Below are 21,286 nucleotides of genomic sequence, written 5' to 3'. Positions count from 1 at the left end.
GCAGCCTGTTTGCTGAGCTGCAGCCTAGGTAGGTACTTGGCAGTCCGGCCAGGATCGTTCCTTAAATTGTTGCTGTGGGTAAGAAGGTAGGAGGGGAGATAGAGATTAGGCTGACGTTTATAAATAAGACATCGCTATGCAGACTCAAACGGACTTGGTGACTTCTTCGCAAGTCCTGTCATCTCCGTCTCTTCAACTTTTCCAAGTGCCATCGAAATCGTCAGGCAAGCACCTGCCACTCTACTCTACCTAGGAACTATTTCCTTGATGCCCCTGGCCTACAACTACAGCTACCAAGTTCAGGTTGTCAACTCGATCATCATGGCCGCCGAATCACTCCCCCAATTGCCTGTTCCCCATGGCGAGCTGGTTGGGTACATCGCCAACCATCCGTCAACTCGCATAGCCACACTGATCCAGCCCTATCGCCAGTATGAGGCTCATCTGCGTGAGATCTTTGCTCAGGATCGGAAGAATCCCATCTTGGATGACCCCTATCTCAATGTTCTGCCCGTCTTCACTCGGGAGACATCGAACATCAAGACCCGTGCTCGTAACCTCGGGCAAGAGTCGGCATCTGAGAAGGAAAAGTATATTACGACCCTCCCAGACGACAAACGTCGACCTACTGGATCACAAGCCGTGGTTCAATCCCTGGGGGATTTCGCCAGAATCTCTCCGTCTTCTCCGAGGCCGCTTTGGCTGACTTCGACTGGTCCAATGTCGTGGCTGCTGGCTCTTCTGTCGTCAACTGCCTCCTACCGGTTCCGGAGAAGTACAAGGTCTCCAAAAGATCTCTCCGTCAATACTATCACGAGAAGTTCTGCCCTGCTTCCGATGTCGGCCACTTTCTGTATGGGCTTGATGAGAAGCAGGCGGTAGAAAAGATTAAACAAATTGAGACACAAATCAGAGACGCCATACTTGCTGAGACCACTGTTGTTCGTACCAAGAATGCAGTCACTATTTGTACGCTGCGTTGACTGCTCCACTCCAAGTGTTTCTCCTTTACTGACTTGCAGCAGGCAGCCAATACCCCACGCGGCATGTACAGATATGATATATCGAGAAGTATAACAGCATTGCTGCGCTGACATTCTTGAAGATTGTCCTGCGAGTCTACAAGTCGGTATCGGAGATTCTAACCGGCTTTGACATTGATTGTTCTGGTGCTGCCTTCGATGGACAGCAAGTGTACTGCACACCTCGTGCGCTGGCTGCCTATATAACCCAGATCAACCCCGTTGACCTCTCGCGTCGAAGTCCATCCTACGAGAACAGGCTGTCTAAGTATAGCCACCGGAACTTCGAGGTGTATTGGCCTGAGCTTGACCGCTCCAGGTTAGATCCAACCATATTCGAACGAAGTTTCAGCCGGACTCTTGACCTTGCTCGCCTTTTGGTGCTAGAGCGTCTGCCAACAACCAACGCCAGGGAGCAGTATCTGAGGAAACGCCGAGAGGAGTGGGGGCGTCCAGATCTTAATAATCGCTTCCAGTTCAGACTGAGAGGTAACATCAAGGATGCTCACGAAGATGAAGTTGCAGACTGGATCAACGAGGACGACGTATCCAGTTACCACACGTTCACCATCCCATACGGTGAGAAGTTTCATGCCAAGAAAATCGAAAAACTCTGTTATACTAGAGACTTGTGTAAGTTAGACATGGAGCCCCCTTTGTTGTCCAGACTGGCAACAGCCATGCTTGCCAGGCACCCCCAGATTGGAGCTAAGCAGATCTGCAGTGCTCAACGCTGAGTGGAACCAACCCAAGGAGAGAGAGGTGTATCTTCATCGACATCCCGCTTTCTCTGGGCGTGTAAATGATGTTATCGCGGACTGTTGCGGTACCTGCCCAAAGCCGAAAACCCCAGAGGAAGTCGAAATTGCGAAGAAGGAAAGCGAGATTTACGTCTCCGGTGAAGTCTCTTTCCGTATTGACGATCCCGGCAGACAGGTAAGCACACCTTTGTAGCACCCTTCTCTGATCGTACGGCTGACACGGCTATAGCAAATCGGCTCCTTCAACCCCCTGACAGAGAATGACTGGACAGAAATGGCCTACGTGGGCAACACCGCTCGCCTTTGTCAAGCCATTGTAGATGAAGATCTTGAGCATGTGGAAGAGTGGCTTTCTCAAGATGAAGCTGATCCAAACCAGCGAGACTACACCGGACGCACGCCTCTACAACTTGCCGTGTCAAGTTCAACGCCGGAGATTGTGAAGTGTCTGGTTGATCACGGAGCGTGGCTTGTTCCCAGGCTTGCCGATGGCCGCACTAGACTTCACCTTGCCGCTGCACGTGGCAGCGTTGAGATTATCAGAATTCTTTTACAAAAGAGCTCCGAGAACGAACAAGAGTACGACAAAAGGCAAGATCTTCGGCGAAAGGCTCGCGAAGCTGGCTGCCAGGAGGATGGAAGACAGGCAACGGATGAAGCCAAAGATGCAGAGAACGATAGTTCTAAGGGTGAAGAGGACTCAGATGAGGATGATGCCGATTTACTGACCGATACTGATTCTGACGGCGAAGACCATTCAATTGCTACTGGGTCGTTCGTCAAGGTCCGCAAGACAGGTGATGAAACACAGACCACAGAGGACAACCCCCCGCTCGATGACGATCCAAGCGACCTGGATTTCTACAAAATCGACATTGCCGCATGGGACTCCCACTGCAGTGCACTTCACTTCGCCATTCTTGGTGGGCACATCGAGGTAGTGAAACTCCTTTGCCAGGAGTTTGCAGCTGATGTGTTGAGCCCGGTCAAGTTCGGCGGCGATGGGTCGGATACCGATGTTCGAGCTGCTATACTGCCCTTGTTCTGGCCCTGGCACTCCCCATAGAGAGGGCCACGCAGATGGCCGAAACACTGATTAGCCTTGGTGCCACATCATCACAAGCCGACGCAGGTGGAGTTACTGCGTTCCACCGGTATGTACAGCAGGGAAGCCCGGTAATGGTCAACAAACTATGGGAGAACGACAAGTTGGGCTTGAAGGCAGCTATTAATCATGTAGTCGTGGGCGGAAACCATTGGCATCCTACCGCCACGACCCCTCTAATGACGGCTATCGAGAGGGAAGACCCCATCCTGGTGATGCGATTGCTGGAGGCGGGTCCCCGGCCCGAGATCGATTTCGATGCATGGCTGAAAGGTCAGTGGTTTCGTCTAGTCATTCTGGATGTCGCCAAGTGTATATGCTAACACGAAGCCTGCAGGGGCGAAATTGACGTTCGAGAACCGTCTCCGGGATTACGAATCCAACCAGCAATTGTTCGTACAGTCAGTGGAGCAGCCACTCATCGTCGCAGTCCGCTCTGCTCAACCCTTCACTGCCCTAGAGCTGCTCAAGAAGGGTGCAGACCCGAACGTCCTCCCCAAAGAAGCTCAGCGTGTCGTGCTCAACAGGTACAGGGGATACAGCACATGTCAGACACCTCTAGATATTGTCCGCGGATCGCTCAAGGCACTGCGCGCATATGAGGGGGAGAAAGTTGCCTTCTTTCCAAGTCGTTCACTGAGATTATACTCGAGCATTAGCTACAGGAATCCATCCTCGAAAAAGTACATGTATGGAAAGCCGCCCAACGGTCCTCGGGGAACTGCACAGTTCCTTGAGCGATTCCAAGATGGGACGTACCAACATATGGTTGTTTCAGCAGATATCCAAAAAAAGGGTTACCTCCTACAAGGAAGAGTTGGACCGTTTCGAGAAAGAAATGGGGCAGATCTCCAACCATGATAGTCTTGAGATGAAGAAAGAAGCCATCGCAGATCTTGTGTCACAGCTGCAGCAAACCGAGGAGGTCCTGATGGCTCGAGGCGCTAAGACTTTTAGAGAATTGCATCCTGACATTGAGAATCCACAGGAGGCCCGTGGTTCCAATAACGAGGAGGACGAAAAGCTATACGAATACAGCTTCTCCTTCAAGGGGGCGCCGGACGTCACTGAAAAGAGAAGAGCGGCTTACATCCAACTGTGGGTTTCGAGTTGCCCACTTCCATTATATGGGCATCACTGACATCGATGTAGTTTCGAAGCAGCCTGGCGAGGTGACTTGGACAAGATCAAGTCGCTAACCTTGGCGTCCTGGGATGCAGACAAGACGGAGTCCCCATTGAAGGTGGCTGTGGCCGACGACGAGGGCAACAATCCGTTCTCTTTGGCGTTTCTCAAAGGCCACTACGACGTCGCCAGGGCCATCCTTGGGATTGTCCAAGCACAATGGGCACCAGCGGATGAGAGCAAAGTACGATACAAAATGGCCAATGGCGACAACGAGGAGTGTGGTGAAGGGTCAGATGAAGAGAGCGAGGTTGCGGAGCCAGGTCTCTTCAAGGAGATCATCGATGGCGACTTCACGATCGAGAACATAGGGCAGGTCTCCATGCAGGTAAAAAGCAACGTCCTCGCTGCTGATTTTCTGCACTGGTCGGCTCCTACATTCCATTTTACCGGCACAAAGCTGGAGGAGTATCACGACAGAGAAAGCCTTCTCTATCTTGCCATGAGGAAAAATGACATGGACAGGTTTAATCGCCTCGTCAACATGGACATATACTTCACTAAGCAGCGACCTTATTCCCCTAACGATGATGAAACGAGTCGAATCTACACCTTTCCCGAAGCCGACTTCATGAACGCCATCAAGCTCGGCCGCGTTGACATGCTATCTGGGATCATCGGGCGTACTGGCGCTGGCATACCACTAGAGTGAGTTACAATTTTTTTATGATCGATATTCGCGCCATCTGTGACGTTCATTCGTCCTGCGACTAACTGTATTGGCAGGCATCTTGTCAAGAAGAGTGGCGTCAACATGCAAGTCAAGCCACGTTACTACCAAGGTCTCAAGGTCTATGGGAAAAAGCAGTAAGTCTGGATTCTATCACAATTTGAGAAGATACCAGGTCAGGTGTACTGACCATACAAAAGATCCGATTGGGCCAATGCAGGACGCTCTGTTATGACGAAGACCACGGGTAGTCAGGTTCCTCCTATACTCACTGCAGCCCTCGTGGGCTCTCTGAACTCGGTGGAATGGTTCGTCAGTGACATCCCCATGCGCCAATATCTTGAGTTCGGAAGCTTCGACTCGGCAAGGGACGATCCTCGTTTGAAGCACCTGAGCCAGTCACCAGGTGGTTTCGATCGAGCTATAATCAAGTGGCTTGGTAATCAAAGTAAGTTGATGTAGCCAGTCTTGTCTTCGCCTACAGGTCACTGACTCACATGCCCTCAGACGATATGGTCTTACACTGTGCCGTGATGGCTCCTGAAGGAGATGACACATACAAACTCATCAAGTATCTCATCCGCGTGTGCCCATCATCACTCGAGGCAAAGTCCGATGCCGGTTACACGCCCCATTTTCTAGCCTACCTCCCCGGCCGCGACCAGGTTGCCAAGATGCTCATCGAGGCCGGTGCAGACCAGTCTGTCAAAGACAAGCAGTTCAACAACATCATCCATGCGGCGCTGACGAACCAGCCCGTTTTGGACAAGCTGCGGAAGCTCCTTGACCTTCTAGATCCAGAACTCCGGTCTCATCTTTTCGTTCAACGAAACCATCTCGTTCATGGCGGCAACACTCCTCTGCACTCCTGGCTTTTGAGCGAGAACCCTGCGATTTACTCACAAAGATACGCTTACCAATCTCACTACCCCAATCAGTCGGAACCCCAGGAGGGCAGTGACAATGTCGCTATCTTGAAGACACTGCTGCAATACTCAGGGGGTCATGATCTTGACATTCTGAATGGATCCGGCGGCACGGTTGCGCACAGCGCCGTCCTCTTGCAGCTGCCGGAGCAGATGCGCGTGATGCTTGAGCAAAGCCCCAAGGGCCTACATCGCGAGAACGCGGTGGGCCGCACGCCCGCCGAGATGGCCTACGACGCCTTCATCGGATATAAGATGTCGCCACCGCGAGATTTCGCCTTCAACCACCACAGATTCAACTTCCACAACACTAATGACGTGGCCACCAACCTGGCAAGCCAGACACCGCAAGCATTCCTCGTCAATAGAAACCAGCCCAAGGTCTCGCGCAAAGAGCGCGTCTGGGAGGTAGTCCAGGGCTTCATGACCCGGCACCCCGACAAGCGCCGCCTGGTCAGCCTGAACGAGGCGAACGATGTCGCTCGCCGCTTGGGCGAGAACTATTCATGGCAGCGTTACTACACCAAACGGGCCGCGACAGATTCCGAGGAGTAGGAGCACGACGAGGAGACGAAGGAAGAAGACAAGAAAGACGAGACGGACTACGTGACGAGCCAGTACTCAGTCCGAAGGAGCCAAGCTTGGGGTCGGAACAAGCCGGAGGTATGCCCTGATTGTGGTAGCCGGCATTAAGGGGTACGACTCTCTCCGTGCAAGATTTGTTTGCTTCTGATGATTGTTGAATGTCTTCTAATATGTTTCAGCTCCCGTCGTTTCAGGGAGCTCTCTCCTTCGTGCCTATGCTATCCGGCAGAAATTAACAAATCTTGCTAGCCATCGTATTCTGGCGCACATGTTACATTTGCTCCTCATAAGCCAGCCAGTCGGCGAAATAGTATAGTGTATGACATATTATTGTACTAATTGGTATATAATCTAATGCATGAACGGCATTCTGGGAATGGCTGATAGCCGCTCTAGGAATCTGAAGAAGGCACCCCTATAGGTACCAGGTCGTCACTCGAATGAGCGCCTTCCGAACTTCTTGGTCCACCTGGCATCGAAAGGATGCAATTCGAGCGCGCTGGGGCCGGCATTTCTCTTCTTCTTGGACGACGTCGTGTGTGCCGCGGTGATATTGCCACAGTCGGGCCTCTTCAACTTGATGTTGAACGTGTCAACGGCCCAGATCAGCACACCATTGGTCCATCCGAAGCCCTCGACCACCTCGTATTCGCCGCCGCTGCCGACGGCGTTGGTGGAGTTGTCACCATACTTCTCGAACATGATGCCCTGGTTCGAAGGCCCCAGCCCTTGCAGCTGAGGCATCGTAGAGGTGGATCCCCCGGTAGCTCGCCACGTACAGAAGGTGCTGTCCAGGTACCGTTGGGCCAGGTCCAATGCCAGATCCTGGGTCTCGCGATAGTCCGGGTCGTCCTCTCCGAAAGTCGCCGGCGTGTTTAGCAGTCCCTGCATCAGCACATACATCAACGGCGGCCAGACGTTGGGCTGGTCCCACTGCTGGCCCGTCATGATATTCGTGGCTGGTATCGCCCCCTTTTCTCGGACGAGAAGGTCGGCGACTCTTTGAAACGCAAGCCGGACTGCCAGTGGATTGCTCTTCAGCTGTCTGGGAGCCGCACCGAGCCAGAAAGGGTAGAACTGCCCAACGTTGAAGAAGACCTGGCAGCCCTCAGGGGCGTCTCCCTCCTGTGCAGCTGTAGTGTCTTTGTCGGCGAGGACGAACTTGTTCTGGGCGTTCGAGGTTAAGTTGTAGTCGAAGTAGGAGTTGTACTTGGCGTCCCACATGAGCGTGTACATGGCGGCAGAGCGCTTCTCGGCCGTTTTCATGAACCAGTCTGCGCCGGTCTCGTTCCCGGCCGCCTTGAGGTATCCTGCAATGGTGACCTCGTTCGCGTAGAGTATGGAGTTCAGATCCACGGGAACAACGTTGGCCGTGTTCAGTGACCGCAGTGGGAAATAGACATCGTCAGCGGCGTCAAGTGGGTTCTTCAACCAGCGCGTCGTGTAGTCCCAGCCAGACTCCGCGCCACTCGCCAAGTTTGCATATAACTCGGCCTTTTCTGAGACATTCAGGGCTTGAGTTTCGGGATAAATAATACCAGAGGCGGCATAGTACGAGTGGTTATTAGCGGTGACGTAGTCTTCTTTGTAGGACTCGGCCTGAGGCTCCGTATTCTCCACGCCATAGTGATCCAGCGTAAGCGTTTTGCCGTCAGCCTGAATTTCAACTGAGCGGTTCTGCGTCCAAAAGCCATACTCTTTCACCAACAGGGGCACTGCGCGCTCCAGGATACTAGTGTCGTTGGTGTATTCAACGTAAGATTTTACCATCTGCGAGAGGACTGGTGGTTGCGACCTGTTGAGATAATATATCCTTGCGCCATTGGGCACGAATCCAAATTGGTCAACCAGGTCCAAAAAGTTCTCAATCACGTTCCTATGGAATCATGCATCAGTATAGACTCGAGTTGGGTTTAAAAACAAGGAGACCGACTTGGATATTTCGGTGAAGTTCCCGCCTGTTCGTAGCAGTCCTTGCAGGATCCAGTAGGAGTCCCAGTAATACGGCTCCCTGAAACGTCCGCCGGCCTGGAGAAAGTTAGCATAGTTCAGAAGACAGTCGTCGCCAACGTGGCGAAAGCCTGCTCCGGTTGGTATGATGGGCGACGGGACGGGCACTCACAACTACGAACGTCCTCTTCAGGGAGATGAAGCTGTCGACACAGTCAGGGCAGTTGCTGGCACCAACGTAGTCTCTCGTCAGGTCAGGCCAGATATCGATGACTTTCTGGGTAAACTCCCTGATGACTGGATCGTTCACCTTGTCCAGGAAGGCGGCATCCGTCGACAGCTGGTCGCGGGGGACATCCCTCAGCTCGGATCCGGCCTGGCCGAAATAGGCCGAGAGAAAATCATTGAGCTCGGTATTGTTGCTCAATGGCTTAGACAGGTTGTTGAAAGCGGCCACGACCTCTTGCAAGGGCCGAAGAGTGGGCCTGGTTGTTGATGGTTAGTCTACAGGCACTCCTTCCTGCCTCTTAGACTCTTGGAGGGCAAAAGACTTACAGGTCGACGAAAGTCTTGGAGTCAGGAAACGGACTGGCCAACTGGATGGCTTTGAGGATCTCTCCATGGCAGTACAAGGTGGAGTTGCATGGTGCTATAGTCGAACCATTCTGGTAGAGACCCGAGACAAAGGCCGGCACCAGGGCTACGATGGCAGCGGCCGAAGCTAGTCGTCGGCATAGCATATTCTTAAGACGAGGAAGCGGAAGTGTAGGTTGGCCTCAATAGGTAGGAGAAAGCAGTGGAGGGGAGAAAGTACAAGTGTCAGCCTCCAGGCTGGGGGTTTATGTAGTAGGTACCAGAGACGGGCGATGGTGGTGATGGCAACTGCAGTGACACGGTAAGGGAGGGAGGGAGGCAGTGGCAAGCAGGATGGCCGACTAAGCTTGGTCATGGATCTGCAGAGTCGCTCACTAGTGGGGTAATGTGACGATGGGAGTGTGCATGGGGCTGCTTAGGTAGTTGTAGTAGACGCCTGCATCTGGGTCGGCATCTAGGCTGCATCGGTGAGCCGAGTGCTGAGGACACGGGCCTGCCCGGTCCGCGTGGATGGTTCGAATGTGTCTTACATCAGTCAATCATTCAAATACGAGCGTCGGATGAACAATGGTCGACTACGGACCCATTGCTCTGGACAAGGTTTGCGACGCCGTTCACCGTTAGTTAGCCTAGTCTTGCTCGGCAGCGTCTGTTGTGGTGTTTTTCCCCGCGAAAATCCCCCGCATCCGATCCATGTTCCCTGTTGCTGGCCAAATACATAACGGGCTAAGGGAAAACGCGAGGCTGGGGGAACTGGCGGCTTTCTACCTAGCCTTCGACTATTCCAATTGCTTCATCAATGTTCCCTTCCTCCCTGGACGTGGAAGAGAGAAGAACTAGGCTAATAAAAGTTGCTGTCGTGCCTATCCTCCGCTCTCCGCACCAATGACGTATTGGCGTCACCCAAATATCGACATGACCTCTAAGCTTTGTAAACATGGACTCCCGCGTCGTTGGCATGTTTGGGACCGAGCGTGGGAGGTGCATTTCTCTCCGCGGCCACTTGCTGGAAAACCTCGGTCAGCTTCTGAACGGCCTCCTCGCCCACCTGATAGTGCGTAATGATGCGGCTGCCAGATAGTTTCAGCCCACGCTGCGCGCCCAACTCGGTGAACCGATCGCCGCTGCAGCCCATCGACTCCAGGTCGAGCCAGAGCATGTTGGTGTGCACTGGGTAGAGCATCTTTCCTCCCATCTCAGTCCATAGTTTTTCCACCCGCTTCGCCGTGGCGTGGGATTCCTTTAGCAATCCTCCTTCGCCGTTGGGCCCGGCGCCAAAAGTCACATCAACGGCAACTCTGGCAGCTGCCGTGACGACGCCCGACTGCCGCAGTCCTCCGCCGATCGATTTACGCATCCACCGAGAATGCCGGATGATGTCCTTGGGCCCGACAATGATACTTCCGATGGGGGCTCCGAGGCCCTTGGAGAAACAGAGGTTCACCGTGTCAAAGCACTCGGCAAACTCCGCAAGAGAGCCGGCCCCCGAGGCTACCACCTCCCAGAGTCTGGCACCGTCGCAGTGCATGCGGATGCCATGCTCCCTGGCCCACGCTGAAATCCGCCTGACTTCTTCCAGGGGCATGACCATGCCTCCGAGGGTGTTTTCCAAACTGATGACTCTCGTGGGACAGTCGTGCACGTTGTCGCCTACGCATGCATGTTCTTTGACGTCGTCCAGGGTCAAGTGGATGCCATTGCGAGGGACGACGGCTTCAATCATGGCCTGCGAAAGAGATGCGACCCTGCGGTAGAGTTGAGTATCAGGTGTCCGTCCACAAGTATACATATCAATGGGAAACATACCCTCCAGCCTCGTATCGTATGATATGAGAGCGGTGGTCACACAGCACACTGTGCGGCGGTTGTACCAGTAGGGAACGGAGAGCTAGTTGGTTTCCCATAGTCCCAGATAGCACGAACAAGGCGGCTTCTTTGCCCGCCAGTGCCGCGACATGAGCCTCGAGGTCTATAGTCGTCTTGTCCTCGTTGTACACGTCGTCATCCAGGGTCGTCACAGAGATGGCCGACAACATGGCGACAGTCGGTGTTGTCTGAGTGTCGCTCCTCAGGTCAAAGGCCGCAGCCCCTCCATGCCCGACCCAAGTGGCCGGAACACCGTTCTGGCTGTTGCCCTGGTCCATTGGGAGTGAGTGTGAAGATGACGAGGCGGGAGCAGTAGAATGGCGCCGAGACGGGGTGGTGGTGGTGGGCGGATGTATTAATGGAGAAGCTGTTTGGTGCGGGAACGACTATGCGGCAGCCGAGGCCGGTGTTGCTCCGGCCTAGACGACAGGGCACGGCGGGTTGCGCCGCTCCACAGCTGTGACTGGTGGCCACGATGCGACGAAAGCGTCGACTGGGCTCGACATGGTAACAATAACCTTATTGGTTTTAGTGGCTGTAAGGTTAAGGTTGGAGAGCAGAAAGCCGGGCTACGGCGACCGGCATGCTTGACGTGCACGACAGCGCTCATCTTGACTCGAACCTGAGCTACAATAACTGTTCTCTGTCGCTGAGAATGTGACGATTCCTTACCTATATCCAGCGATTATTCCTGAGAGGCTTCTAAGACAGTGGAAGTTCAAGGGGAATAGGTTAGATACCTAAGTAGGAGGTAGGTGGCATCCGGTTATCGGTTGGGTGTTGGTTGGTGGTACTTGTAGATTACCAGAAATAGGCCATTCCTTCGGGACCCCTGGAGCCTGGAGAAACCAAATCGACGCTAGCTCCGACAAGGTACAGAGTGACATTGGCAGTAAATTTGAACCCAGGGGCCTGTACCGCCTATACTTGCTTGCTTGCTTGAACTTAATAGCAGGGCAGTATCATCTACCTACAGTTTGATTTAAAGCATGGTATAAGTTTAATATAAAAAGAGTGTCATGGGGAATGAATTCGAATCTTAGTGATTTCCTAGAAACCTGGCTTGTTTCTACCTATTCTTCCCTACCAAGGCCTATTCTTTCCTTTTTGTTCCCATCCTCACGGTCGCTACCTAACCCTTCTAGTGCCCTCGTCTAACCTTAGCCTGGATCGAGTTAGCTGGCGGCTACACCTACTACACCAGACGGTGCTCGTGCTCGTCTCCCCAACTTTGCGACGTCGTTGGTCTCGCAATGCCGCAGCACCCACTGTAACTGTCATCCCATCATGCGCGCCCCGAGGTGTTTAGGCTTAGACAGGCGCTCAGCCCCGAAACTGGCGGCCGGCCTGATCTTCAGTCTCCTTCTGTTGACTTGGCTCAATCCGAACTGGCGAGACCGGACGGTCCACCGCGTCTCTCGCTTCCACCCTTATCCCCATGCCGGGGAAATAGATGGGCTCTGTAAGCGGCATGGATGGTCCCCGTTCAGGCCGCAGGGCTCGCCTGCGCGCCCGAGAAAGGTCTACGATCTCCTGATGGCAAACACCGAACTCGACTGGCTGGAGATTCGCCTGAATACTACCTATGACTTTGTCGACTACTTTGTTGTCGTCGAGTCGCCAAAGACCTTCACCAACCACGACAAGCCTCTTGTCATCAAGGACAACCTGGACAAATTCGCCGCCTACAAGGACAAGATCATCTATCACACCCTGGATATCCCCGAAGGCTTCCACTCGGATCGGCCGAACCCCGCCTGGGCTTGGGAGGACCTTCAACGCAATGCCATGTACGAGCAGGTCCTGCCCCGGCTCCAGGGCCCGCAAGCCCCCGAGGAAGGCGATGCCATTGTCGTGGCCGACGTGGATGAAATCATCCGCCCTGAGACACCTCGTCCTCCTCAAATCCTGCAATTACCCCCGCAGGTTGAACCTCCGGAGCCATTTCTACTACTACAGCTTCCAGTTCATGCACAAGGGTATACAATGGTCGCACCCTCAAGCGACGTACTACCAAGGCTGGCGCACCATCTTACCCGTGAACCTCCGGAATGGCGACGGGAACCTCCCGCCTCTGGTCAAACTGGAGACGGCCGACCTGTGGGACGCGGGCTGGCACTGCTCCTCTTGCTTTTCCTCCCTCGAGGAATTGCTCACCAAGATGTCCTCCTTCTCCCACCAGTGGATGAACCACGAATTCTACCGCAACCGGGAATGGATCGCAGAGCACGTCCGGGAAGGCGAGGATATATGGGAGCGGCCAGGGCAGGAATACGGCCGGATCGACGACAACCAGGACGTGCCCAAGATTCTGCTCGACCAGAAGGAGAGGTTCAGATACTTGATGGATCGAGACGGACCAAGCGCGGGATTCACGGATTACCCCTAATCTTGCACCAGAGACACGTATATCTCTCCAAGTAATTTGTATATATTGCATGCCCAACCGAATGGATTATGACTGCTGTTGGTGTCTTGAATGGGCTTGCCCCTGTGTGACATGGGCAAACATCGGTCTGCCGAACCTGGTTGTCTTGTGTTGCATCACTTTGGTGAGTGCAACACACGTAGACGGGTCTAGATTGGATTGCCGCTGTCTTCGAAAACGGCATGCGAAGCGAATGCGGGTTAAGGTTCGTAACCTTACTCGAGCTGTACCCGTGGCATGATGCGATGTGAGATACGTGGCGACAAAGGTGTAGGAGAGGAGCAGGCAAGCAAGCTCGCTCACTCTGTTGGAATATAACCCGTACATGATCGTTGGATTCCATCTTCTGAGACGACTCACTTAACCCGACATACGGATTACACACGCCTATACTTCCATGCCAGCATGTGGCCGGTAATGGTTCTCGCGGTATCTCTCGTGACAGTTGCCAATGGGGGGAACTTTAGCCTCACATGCAACAATGTCAGCCTCAACGACAAAGATCTCGAACTACGGAACATTCTCTACGTCCAGGTCTGTACTCACTTGTTTCGCTTCCCCCGAATAGAGTATATTATAATGCCCCCTTCTTTGCCACAGTGCCATCCAATGCAGCACAGGTACATAGTCCCTCAGTCAGATCGGAGGCCGGCCATATTGCTTACCGTACTCACCGGCTAATCGGTGAGATGATGGACTAGGCCGACTGCGACACCGGCAATGTCGGAGGAGCTGCTCGCTGCTCTCTGCTGGACCTCAACGAGTGAGAGATGGACCACGTGGAAACAACATGGCATGAGGATCTGAGACGCCAGTACCTCTTGGCTGACGGTTCACAGGTGTCTGGGCAATGACCAAGGCAAATTGGTCTCAGAAAAAGAGTGAGTCGACCTCTTGCCCACACCATGACGGCGGTCGAGTACTGAACATGGCTGGCTGGTTGGGTAGTGGAAACTTCCTTGAGAAGGGAAACTGTACAGGAACAGGTTGCGACTTCAGCTCACAGGGCGGCGACCCGAGTCTACGATGCGCATGCCCCCATGTCGACAGCAGCGGGAACATCGCTTGGACGGACTCATTGTCATACCTAGGTCAGCACCTCCCAGTAGCGAGTGCGAAGTGGTGTACTAACTGTTTGTCGAGGAGAAGATGACTACATTGCCAACTCGTTTGGCAATCTTACATGTTTTGGATACAGCAGCACCGAGTGCGATGCGTGAGATCAATATGGGCTCAGCCGCGTGGGGAGGAGGCGTGGGGAGGGACAGGGTGATGGGGTGATAGCGAGGTGAAGCAAGAAGGGTGGCATGGAACCTGTGGTTTGGTCTACTTATTGACCTAGGTGGTCGCTGTGTCAGCTGGAGGGTTGGGATGAAGAGCACCCACCACTCACGATACTTCATGTATTCACAATCTGCATCACACTGACTTCACCTAGTTACTGGGTATTTTTCATATATTCCGTATTTATTGCACTTGTTACTCTGCAGCAGCAGTCTGGTAGCAAAGCACACTCCTACACCTTACCTTCGGAACTCTCACCCAACAACACAACACACCTTTCTTTCTGACAGGACATACTTGCCAAAAACCCTTCCCACCTGCTTCCCTTCTGCCTCTGAAGCAACACTTCCCGAGCCAAGACAGCATCAGAAAACACCCCCTCGACCAACCAGCTCACTCTCAAGACCTGAAACCATCATGAAGCTCCTCTCCGCAACTCTTGCCTGCCTCATTGGCCTCATCGGCCTCGTTGAGTCGCAGGGCTTCCTTGGCAACTGCACCTGGCAGTCCGCCAATCTAACCGGCAGCTTCCTTGGCATGTATTGCAATGATGATGACATTGACAACGACGGATACCAGTTCACCTGTATGTTGTACCTCCCTTCCCTTCCTGGCCCAACATGTTAACAGTCTTAACCCAGGGTTCGACCTCACTCCTTGCTTGATCAACAACGGCGGCCAGCTTATTGCCTATGACAAGTAAGTCCCGTTGCTCCCTCGGTTCATCCGCCAGCCAGAAAAGTAACAAACTTCAATTGCTAACTTGCCCGACAAAGCGGCAACTTCATGACCAGCTGCAACAACCTGAACTTCACGGCCACCAACATCACCTTTTATCTGACAGCCCAGTGCTCTGATACGAGCGGCCACTTCGTCCCTACTGCCTACGACCTGAGTAAGTACCACCGCCCCTCCGTCTTCTTTCATCTCTCCCGAGTTCTTGTAAGTATGCTGCGGGAATCTGCCTACTGACAAGTCGTCGGACCCGTGCATAGATCAAGTTCTCTGGAACCACAACGGAACTTTGGGCTGCTTCGAGCACCAGGGCAATGCGACCGAGTGCGGCCCCCAGTGCGACCCTGGCTTTGTCGTAACTTGATCGGCCTATTTTCGCCATTTCTCATCACTCGTTCGGCCCAGTGAAAGGCGATGGTGGTTCCTGCGTTGGATGGGGGCACAATGAAGCGAAACGGGAGGTCATGGAAAGGGGAGGTTTTGAGCGTCATCACTCTACAGAATTGCATAACCTAGGTTAGTTGGTGTCACGACCAAGTGGATTCTGTTTATCTTGCCGACTGCGTTGCGTTGAGAAATCATAGTTGAGCTGCGAAGCGAGCATAGAATAGAGCAAGTTCTGAACTGATTTGACCTCCCAGCCCGTCCTTTTTATTACTCCCTCTATATTGTGATTGTAGCCTGTCATAAAGGCCGAGTCGGCTTCCCTACATAATGGGCTCTTCAGTGTCTATCTAGCATCGATATTGCCGATAGGTTGGTTGCCTCGAATCTATCTATATACACCTCCCAAAGAGACGGGTAGATCCGCCTGCCTTTCTCTTCTCCCCATGGCCATGAATCATACAATGACACATGTGCAAAGGCACGAAATATGTCTATGCCGTGTTTTGTCACGCCCAACGCTCGAAATGCTTCCAATATTGGGCTTGATGCCCCATTTTGACGCAATATATCCGCACATATGCTGAAATACTCAAACAATCCATTCACACCCGTATGCAAACGCGTATGAGTTGCGTCGTTGCACTTGAAAGGCAGCTGGTTGCTCATGGAAAATGCGGCAAATAACGCTCCGCTTGGTGACTCCGAGAAACGCCAGAAAACCCAAAGAATATGTCTTCATTCGTCATCGTAGTCGTGATAATCTTGGTCACAAGATGTTCTAAACATTTCCCTTCCTAGCTTCCGTCTCCTTGGGCTTCTTGCCACCGAATATGTGGCGGCCTCTGGACTTGCTGCGGCCGCTGCAGCCGGCCTTTTTGGACTTGACACTTGTAGCATCGTCGTCCGCGTATTTGCTCTTATGGATCCTGCAAAGTGATATCAGTCTGGCTGTTCGCAATCAAACCAACTATTTGGAGATACTTACCAGCTGTTCCCAGGCATGCTCATCCCTTTCGCCTCGGCCATTCTGTAGAATTTGGCGCTTTTCTTGAGATCCTTTTTGCAGCCAACGCCCTGGGCATAGCAGAACCCAGCTTCGGTGAGAGCGTCAACGTCGCCCCAACCTATAGGTGATTCAGTTAGTTCGTTCATGTTGCCACAACTGGAAAGGTGTCAACTTACTACCGGCGATCTCAAAGCACCGCAATGCCAGTGCCTTGTCCTGCTCAATACCCCATCCACTCATGTGACTAACGCCTAGCTCATAGATGCTCAACGCAAATTGAGCCTTGCGTGTCTTGCGTTCAGCGAAATCCACAGTCTTGCCATCTTTGACATTGCCTTCATCTTCTGCGATCTCTCCACTAGCACCTTCAGCAGCCTTCCGCAGCCATTCTACGCCCTCGCGCTGGTTCGGCCGCATGCCCCATCCATGACGGCAAGCCAGAGCATAGAGTAGCATGCCGGTAGGAGAACCGCCTCGCGCCGCTAGACGAAGATGATATGTAGACTCTTTCACAGAGCCTTCCTCGTGGCACTTGATTCCCTTCTCCAGATGTTCCTCGGCGCTCATTTCGGCCGCTGTAGGGGCAAGGGATCTTGCGGGTTTCACGGTGCTGGCTGAATCGCTTGTAGTGGTTGACATAGGCGTGCGACCTCGAGTTTGGTCATGCAGCGGAGACGTCAATGGCCGCCCCCTGGGCGCGTCCTCCGACGGTCTGCCAGCATCGCTGGTCGACGTTCGACTCGGGGCGGGCGAGAGCTCCCCATTCAAGGAAACTTCGTTGGATAACTTACTTCGCTCTAGGGAGGGTCTCGCGAGGTAAGAATCCGCAGCTGGCGTCGTGTCTAGATAACGCGAGGAGGAGCTGCTAGGCCGAGAGGGCGGCGACGGGGGAGCGTGACCTTTATTGAAAGGCTGCACATTGCTAGGGTGAACCATCGGCTCCTCCCATTTGAATTGCGAGACTTCATCGGGGTTGAACATGCCCGAGTTTCTCTGCAGTGCCTTGCCTCTCGGCAATGAATATTTGGTATAAATATAGGAGGGCGCGCCTCTGCCGTCCTCGCCTACATTATCGCCGAAGGCCTCGCTGTGCATACTGATTGGAGTCTGCGCCGCATCGTCCCCTAAGACAAACGACGGCTGACTATCTTGGGATGCTTGACGGGATGGTGTCTCAAGCCGAGCCGGTGGATCGAAGCCGGGCGTTCCTGCTCGGCTAAGGGGCCTGGAGAAGTTGAAGGAGGGGCGTGGCAGCGATGCAACTGAGCTTATCGAAGGTGACCTTGCATGATGGAAGTTTGCAGCCATCGGCGATGCCAATGAGTGGCTAGAAAAGGCACTACTGCTAGACAATTTGCGAGGCGGCGGTTGGGAATGGAAAGAGGCGCTTAATGTGTCGTCATGATGCGACTCGAGCGGTGCCGACATAATACTCGAGGAGCGCTTTGGGAACATGGATCTCGGAGGAGCCAGGCCCGACTCGTGAGAGGTTTGCCGGGTCAGCTTTTCGGGAGACGGCGGTACTGAAATGGGCGTCTCGTTCAGGAGAACCTGGCCGGCCTCTTTGGAACTCGGATCCGGGTCCGTTTGTCTTATTTCGTCCATGCGCTCTGGTAAGCTGCTCAGGTCTCCAGGAGACTGTTCTCTTCGGGCACCAAACATGCCATCATCTGCCTCGTCGAGACGGTCCAGCTGTCGGCCGCGCTCGAGGAAGCCGCGCTCGACGTAAGGGTTTGGGGGCACCGGTATCGATTCGTCCGGGGTAGGCGGTATGCGGCTCATTCTGGGGTGCATGGACACTGGCCGATCGGATGGATCTTCGAGCTCAGAAAGCAGTCCCAGGCCCGTTTTCTGCATCGGTGTCTCGTCATGGTCTTCGCTCGAATCATACGACAGGGATCGAAAGTATTCCGAGCGACCCTGGACCACGAGGGGGCTCTCGACAGTCAAGGGAGGCAGTCGGCTCATTCTCCTGCCTTGCTTGTTGCTCTCCTCCAGCTGCTTGGCGAGCAGCCGACTTTGCGCAGCGAAGGCATCGAGTGGCGAGAGTGCAGGAGGAACCTCCCCTGCAACGTGTAATCTTGGGGATCGCAAAGGCCGCTGTGAGCTTGCAACGGATGCCCCAGAGGCTCCAGAAACTCCGGATGCTGAAGAAGTCGACCTGAGGTCGATAAAGTTGGGTCGATTTGCCATGTTGGTTTTCTGCAGACCGGCCTAGAGTTGCGCAAGGCGCGCGCGCGATCTACGATATATGGCAACAGCCTTTTGAGTGACGAGGTGTGGCGTCGAGAGGTTCGAGATGTAACGACGCAGGACTATGTGCTTGACGGGTACAATTAGGTTGCGGCTGTTCCTATGCCAGTGATTGAGTTCGTTTGTGGTCAGGACCAAGTTCCTGCGTGCATCAAGAATCGAGAATCGAGTTGCGGCGCCGTCGTCCTCGGCGAGTCAAGTCGGATTATAGAAGAGTATGCAGAAGAACGGAGAAGGATGGTATTCAGGGCGCCACGGCTAACAAGTATATCTTTCTAAGGAGGTGATGGTTCGCAGATAGTGGTGGCGATGGCTTCTGTCGCGAGTGCAGTGCAGCAGGATGCAACAGGAACGAATAGGAATGCCGGAAACGGGGGCGTACGGCGTATGTAGTTGATTGATTCGGGATGGGCTTTCTTCTTTGGATTGGATTTCAGGGTACCCGTCTCCAGGGATGTGATTCAGGATTTTGGGACCGTTTGTTCTTTTGTTTGTCAGGTATACCGTACCGTACGGCGGTGTTAGTTGGTACGCAAAGGAGCTAGTCGGGTACCTGAATGTGGCGGTTTAAAAAGAAAGGGGCGTTTGTAGAGAGCGACAGGATTGGCCGGCTTCGAAATGACGACCCAGGTGCTGCTGGGCTCGATGAAGAACGGCAGGTGTTGGTCGGCAGGAAGGCATGCAGCAGCAAAAGCCACGGTGCGTCAAACCCACACACGATCTTTTCTTTCCCCGGATGTCAGGCTGGACTATGTTGCATGCATGCATACATGCATGTACGTAGTACTTGTAGCAGTAGTAGTAATAGTAGCAGCGGTGGCAGTAGTAAAGAGAGGACAGACGGTAGGATACGATAGGATTGAGGAAGGCTTCCACAACACGGCAGGCTAAGGTGTGTTTAACCTAGCTGCTGCTGCTACCAGACCGCAGCGACTGGGGTGACTGGGAAGACTGGGATGGCGGGTTTGAAAATAGTAAGTCAGTAGGTCATGTGGGTGGGTAAGGATGTACTTCAATGTTCGGCAGGTGTAAGTGTAAGGCAGTGAGTGGTAACTTGAAGTAGGGGACCCAGCGCCGCCAGCTAATGCTCTAATTATTGAGCATCAATACATGAATTCGATCAATCAATGAAATTGATCAAAATGGGCATTTCCAGGGCAAAAGAGGGAAAGGAAGTTAGAAAGAAAAAAAAACAAGCCCATCCTGGATGGAGAGGCAGGAAATAATAACAAAAAAAAAAAGGCTAGCAAATAACGACGGCAACGATCCAAAACCGTCCCTTCTTCTGCCATGCTATCCCATCGGGATGGAGATGCGTATTCTGATATGCAGTATGATGGGCCATCTCGAAGGGGGTCAATTTTCTTTAGTCTCTTGGCAAGAGGGTCCAAGTTGGGCAGTCCCGCACTTTCGTCTGGTACCGGCGCCTGAGCTGTGATTGAAGCTGACGACGAGCGAGCGAGGTATCATTCACCTCAGCATCTATGGAGTCTGCCAATAAAAGGAAGGGTTACCCGAACCCCTGCCCCGTCCGCCTCTCCTCGCCGGGCTCAATCAATCACCTGTTCCATTGTTCCATGGCCTCGAGCGGTCCGGCCGGAGCAGCAGAGGAGGTCATCTCGAAACCCTCATTAGGGGTCCTGGGCTCAGAACCTCATATCTGGCCGATAATGCGATGCAGATGCAGCCCCTGGCCCAGCACGCATCGATGTATGGGCGTACCCACCTCCATCTCATCAGATGTAGGTACACCGTACATATACAGATGTACTGACATTAGTACCTACATACCTATGCACATACGACCCTAACATCATTCACAGCACATGTGAATTCCTCTTGGGGATGGAATAGAAGTTTATTTTGCTACTGTATACTACATACTACAGGCGTACAGACTCTCTCGCACAGCGTCGCCTGTGGTTTGCTCGTATTAGTGGTAGAGGGATTGAGGCATCGACTATGCGCAGAAGCCAGATGCTAAGCTTGGTCTAGCCCGTCGAAATACGAACAAGCACATGTGTGTGTTGGAAGCTCTAGGCTACAGAAGCGTCTAGCTTTGGACGGCTGTCGTCCCAAAGAGAGCTAAAGAGGAGCCCTTTTTCGCCTTCTAGAGCCCTTTCGAGAGCACAGCCTGGCCGGACACGATACAACCGGACCAACGTCAAGTCATGGTTAAAAATAACTTGGGACAAGCCGACACGTTTAACATTGGGCGAAATTCCCACCTACGACTACATAACTACTTAACCTTACCTTTGGACGACCGTTGACTTATGAGATGGGATCCGGGGAACAATGAACCCAGCATCCTGCGATCGCGCAGTTCTCTATATTCCTATATTTCCGTCCATGGATGCATTGAGTCAATTAATCAATTGTCCTCGGGGGGCGGTGGTTTAGACCGAATAACTTAATTTAGTTGCATCACGAGGGCCGCGGGGTGAATTATCCGAACAGAAAACATTATGCTAATATTAGGTCAGTATCATAGTAGAGGTGTTTGTTAGTCAGTCAGATTCAAGGCTA

At 53.2% G+C, this 21,286-nt stretch overlaps 6 protein-coding genes across 6 annotated transcripts; 3 read left to right on the top strand and 3 right to left on the bottom strand.

The window, feature by feature from the left end:
* Positions 1 to 321: 321 nt before the first annotated feature.
* On the top strand, positions 322 to 6,224 carry PG994_011285 (uncharacterized protein; the record flags this gene model as incomplete). The annotated part of the gene is made up of 13 exons (XM_066862694.1): positions 322 to 590; positions 641 to 969; positions 1,026 to 1,048; positions 1,106 to 1,655; positions 1,747 to 1,958; positions 2,013 to 2,824; positions 2,884 to 3,161; positions 3,226 to 3,643; positions 3,684 to 3,986; positions 4,041 to 4,721; positions 4,800 to 4,880; positions 4,944 to 5,191; positions 5,251 to 6,224. 13 exons carry the CDS (start codon positions 322 to 324, stop codon positions 6,222 to 6,224), a joined length of 5,178 nt encoding a protein of 1,725 aa, XP_066711804.1.
* Positions 6,225 to 6,686: 462 nt separating this feature from the next.
* PG994_011284 (trehalase) lies at positions 6,687 to 8,923 on the bottom strand (the record flags this gene model as incomplete). Its single annotated transcript, XM_066862693.1, has 4 exons — positions 6,687 to 8,130; positions 8,188 to 8,282; positions 8,377 to 8,689; positions 8,760 to 8,923. Coding segments are annotated over 4 exons (2,016 nt in total), but the record flags the coding sequence as incomplete, so codon positions are not given.
* Positions 8,924 to 9,720: 797 nt separating this feature from the next.
* Positions 9,721 to 10,942, bottom strand: PG994_011283 (uncharacterized protein; the record flags this gene model as incomplete). Its single annotated transcript, XM_066862692.1, has 2 exons — positions 9,721 to 10,543; positions 10,605 to 10,942. The coding sequence occupies 2 exons, from the start codon at positions 10,940 to 10,942 to the stop codon at positions 9,721 to 9,723; spliced, it is 1,161 nt and encodes a 386-aa protein (XP_066711802.1).
* A 1,009-nt stretch (positions 10,943 to 11,951) lies between these two features.
* PG994_011282 (glycosyl transferase family 17 protein) lies at positions 11,952 to 13,053 on the top strand (the record flags this gene model as incomplete). Its single annotated transcript, XM_066862691.1, has 2 exons — positions 11,952 to 12,590; positions 12,631 to 13,053. The coding sequence occupies 2 exons, from the start codon at positions 11,952 to 11,954 to the stop codon at positions 13,051 to 13,053; spliced, it is 1,062 nt and encodes a 353-aa protein (XP_066711801.1).
* A 1,740-nt stretch (positions 13,054 to 14,793) lies between these two features.
* Positions 14,794 to 15,475, top strand: PG994_011281 (uncharacterized protein; the record flags this gene model as incomplete). Its single annotated transcript, XM_066862690.1, has 4 exons — positions 14,794 to 14,962; positions 15,018 to 15,075; positions 15,171 to 15,271; positions 15,372 to 15,475. The coding sequence occupies 4 exons, from the start codon at positions 14,794 to 14,796 to the stop codon at positions 15,473 to 15,475; spliced, it is 432 nt and encodes a 143-aa protein (XP_066711800.1).
* An 801-nt stretch (positions 15,476 to 16,276) lies between these two features.
* Positions 16,277 to 18,697, bottom strand: PG994_011280 (uncharacterized protein; the record flags this gene model as incomplete). The annotated part of the gene is made up of 3 exons (XM_066862689.1): positions 16,277 to 16,424; positions 16,484 to 16,622; positions 16,681 to 18,697. 3 exons carry the CDS (start codon positions 18,695 to 18,697, stop codon positions 16,277 to 16,279), a joined length of 2,304 nt encoding a protein of 767 aa, XP_066711799.1.
* Between the last annotated feature and the right edge of the window lie 2,589 nt (positions 18,698 to 21,286).

The sequence above is a fragment of the Apiospora phragmitis genome, assembly GCF_038363925.1.
Source record: "Apiospora phragmitis strain CBS 135458 chromosome Unknown utg000010l:1.0-9815664.0:1.0-9183399.0, whole genome shotgun sequence".
Lineage (NCBI taxonomy): Eukaryota > Fungi > Ascomycota > Sordariomycetes > Amphisphaeriales > Apiosporaceae > Apiospora > Apiospora phragmitis.
Note: the sequence above shows the minus strand (reverse complement) of the source record. Positions and strands in the feature narration are given on the sequence as shown.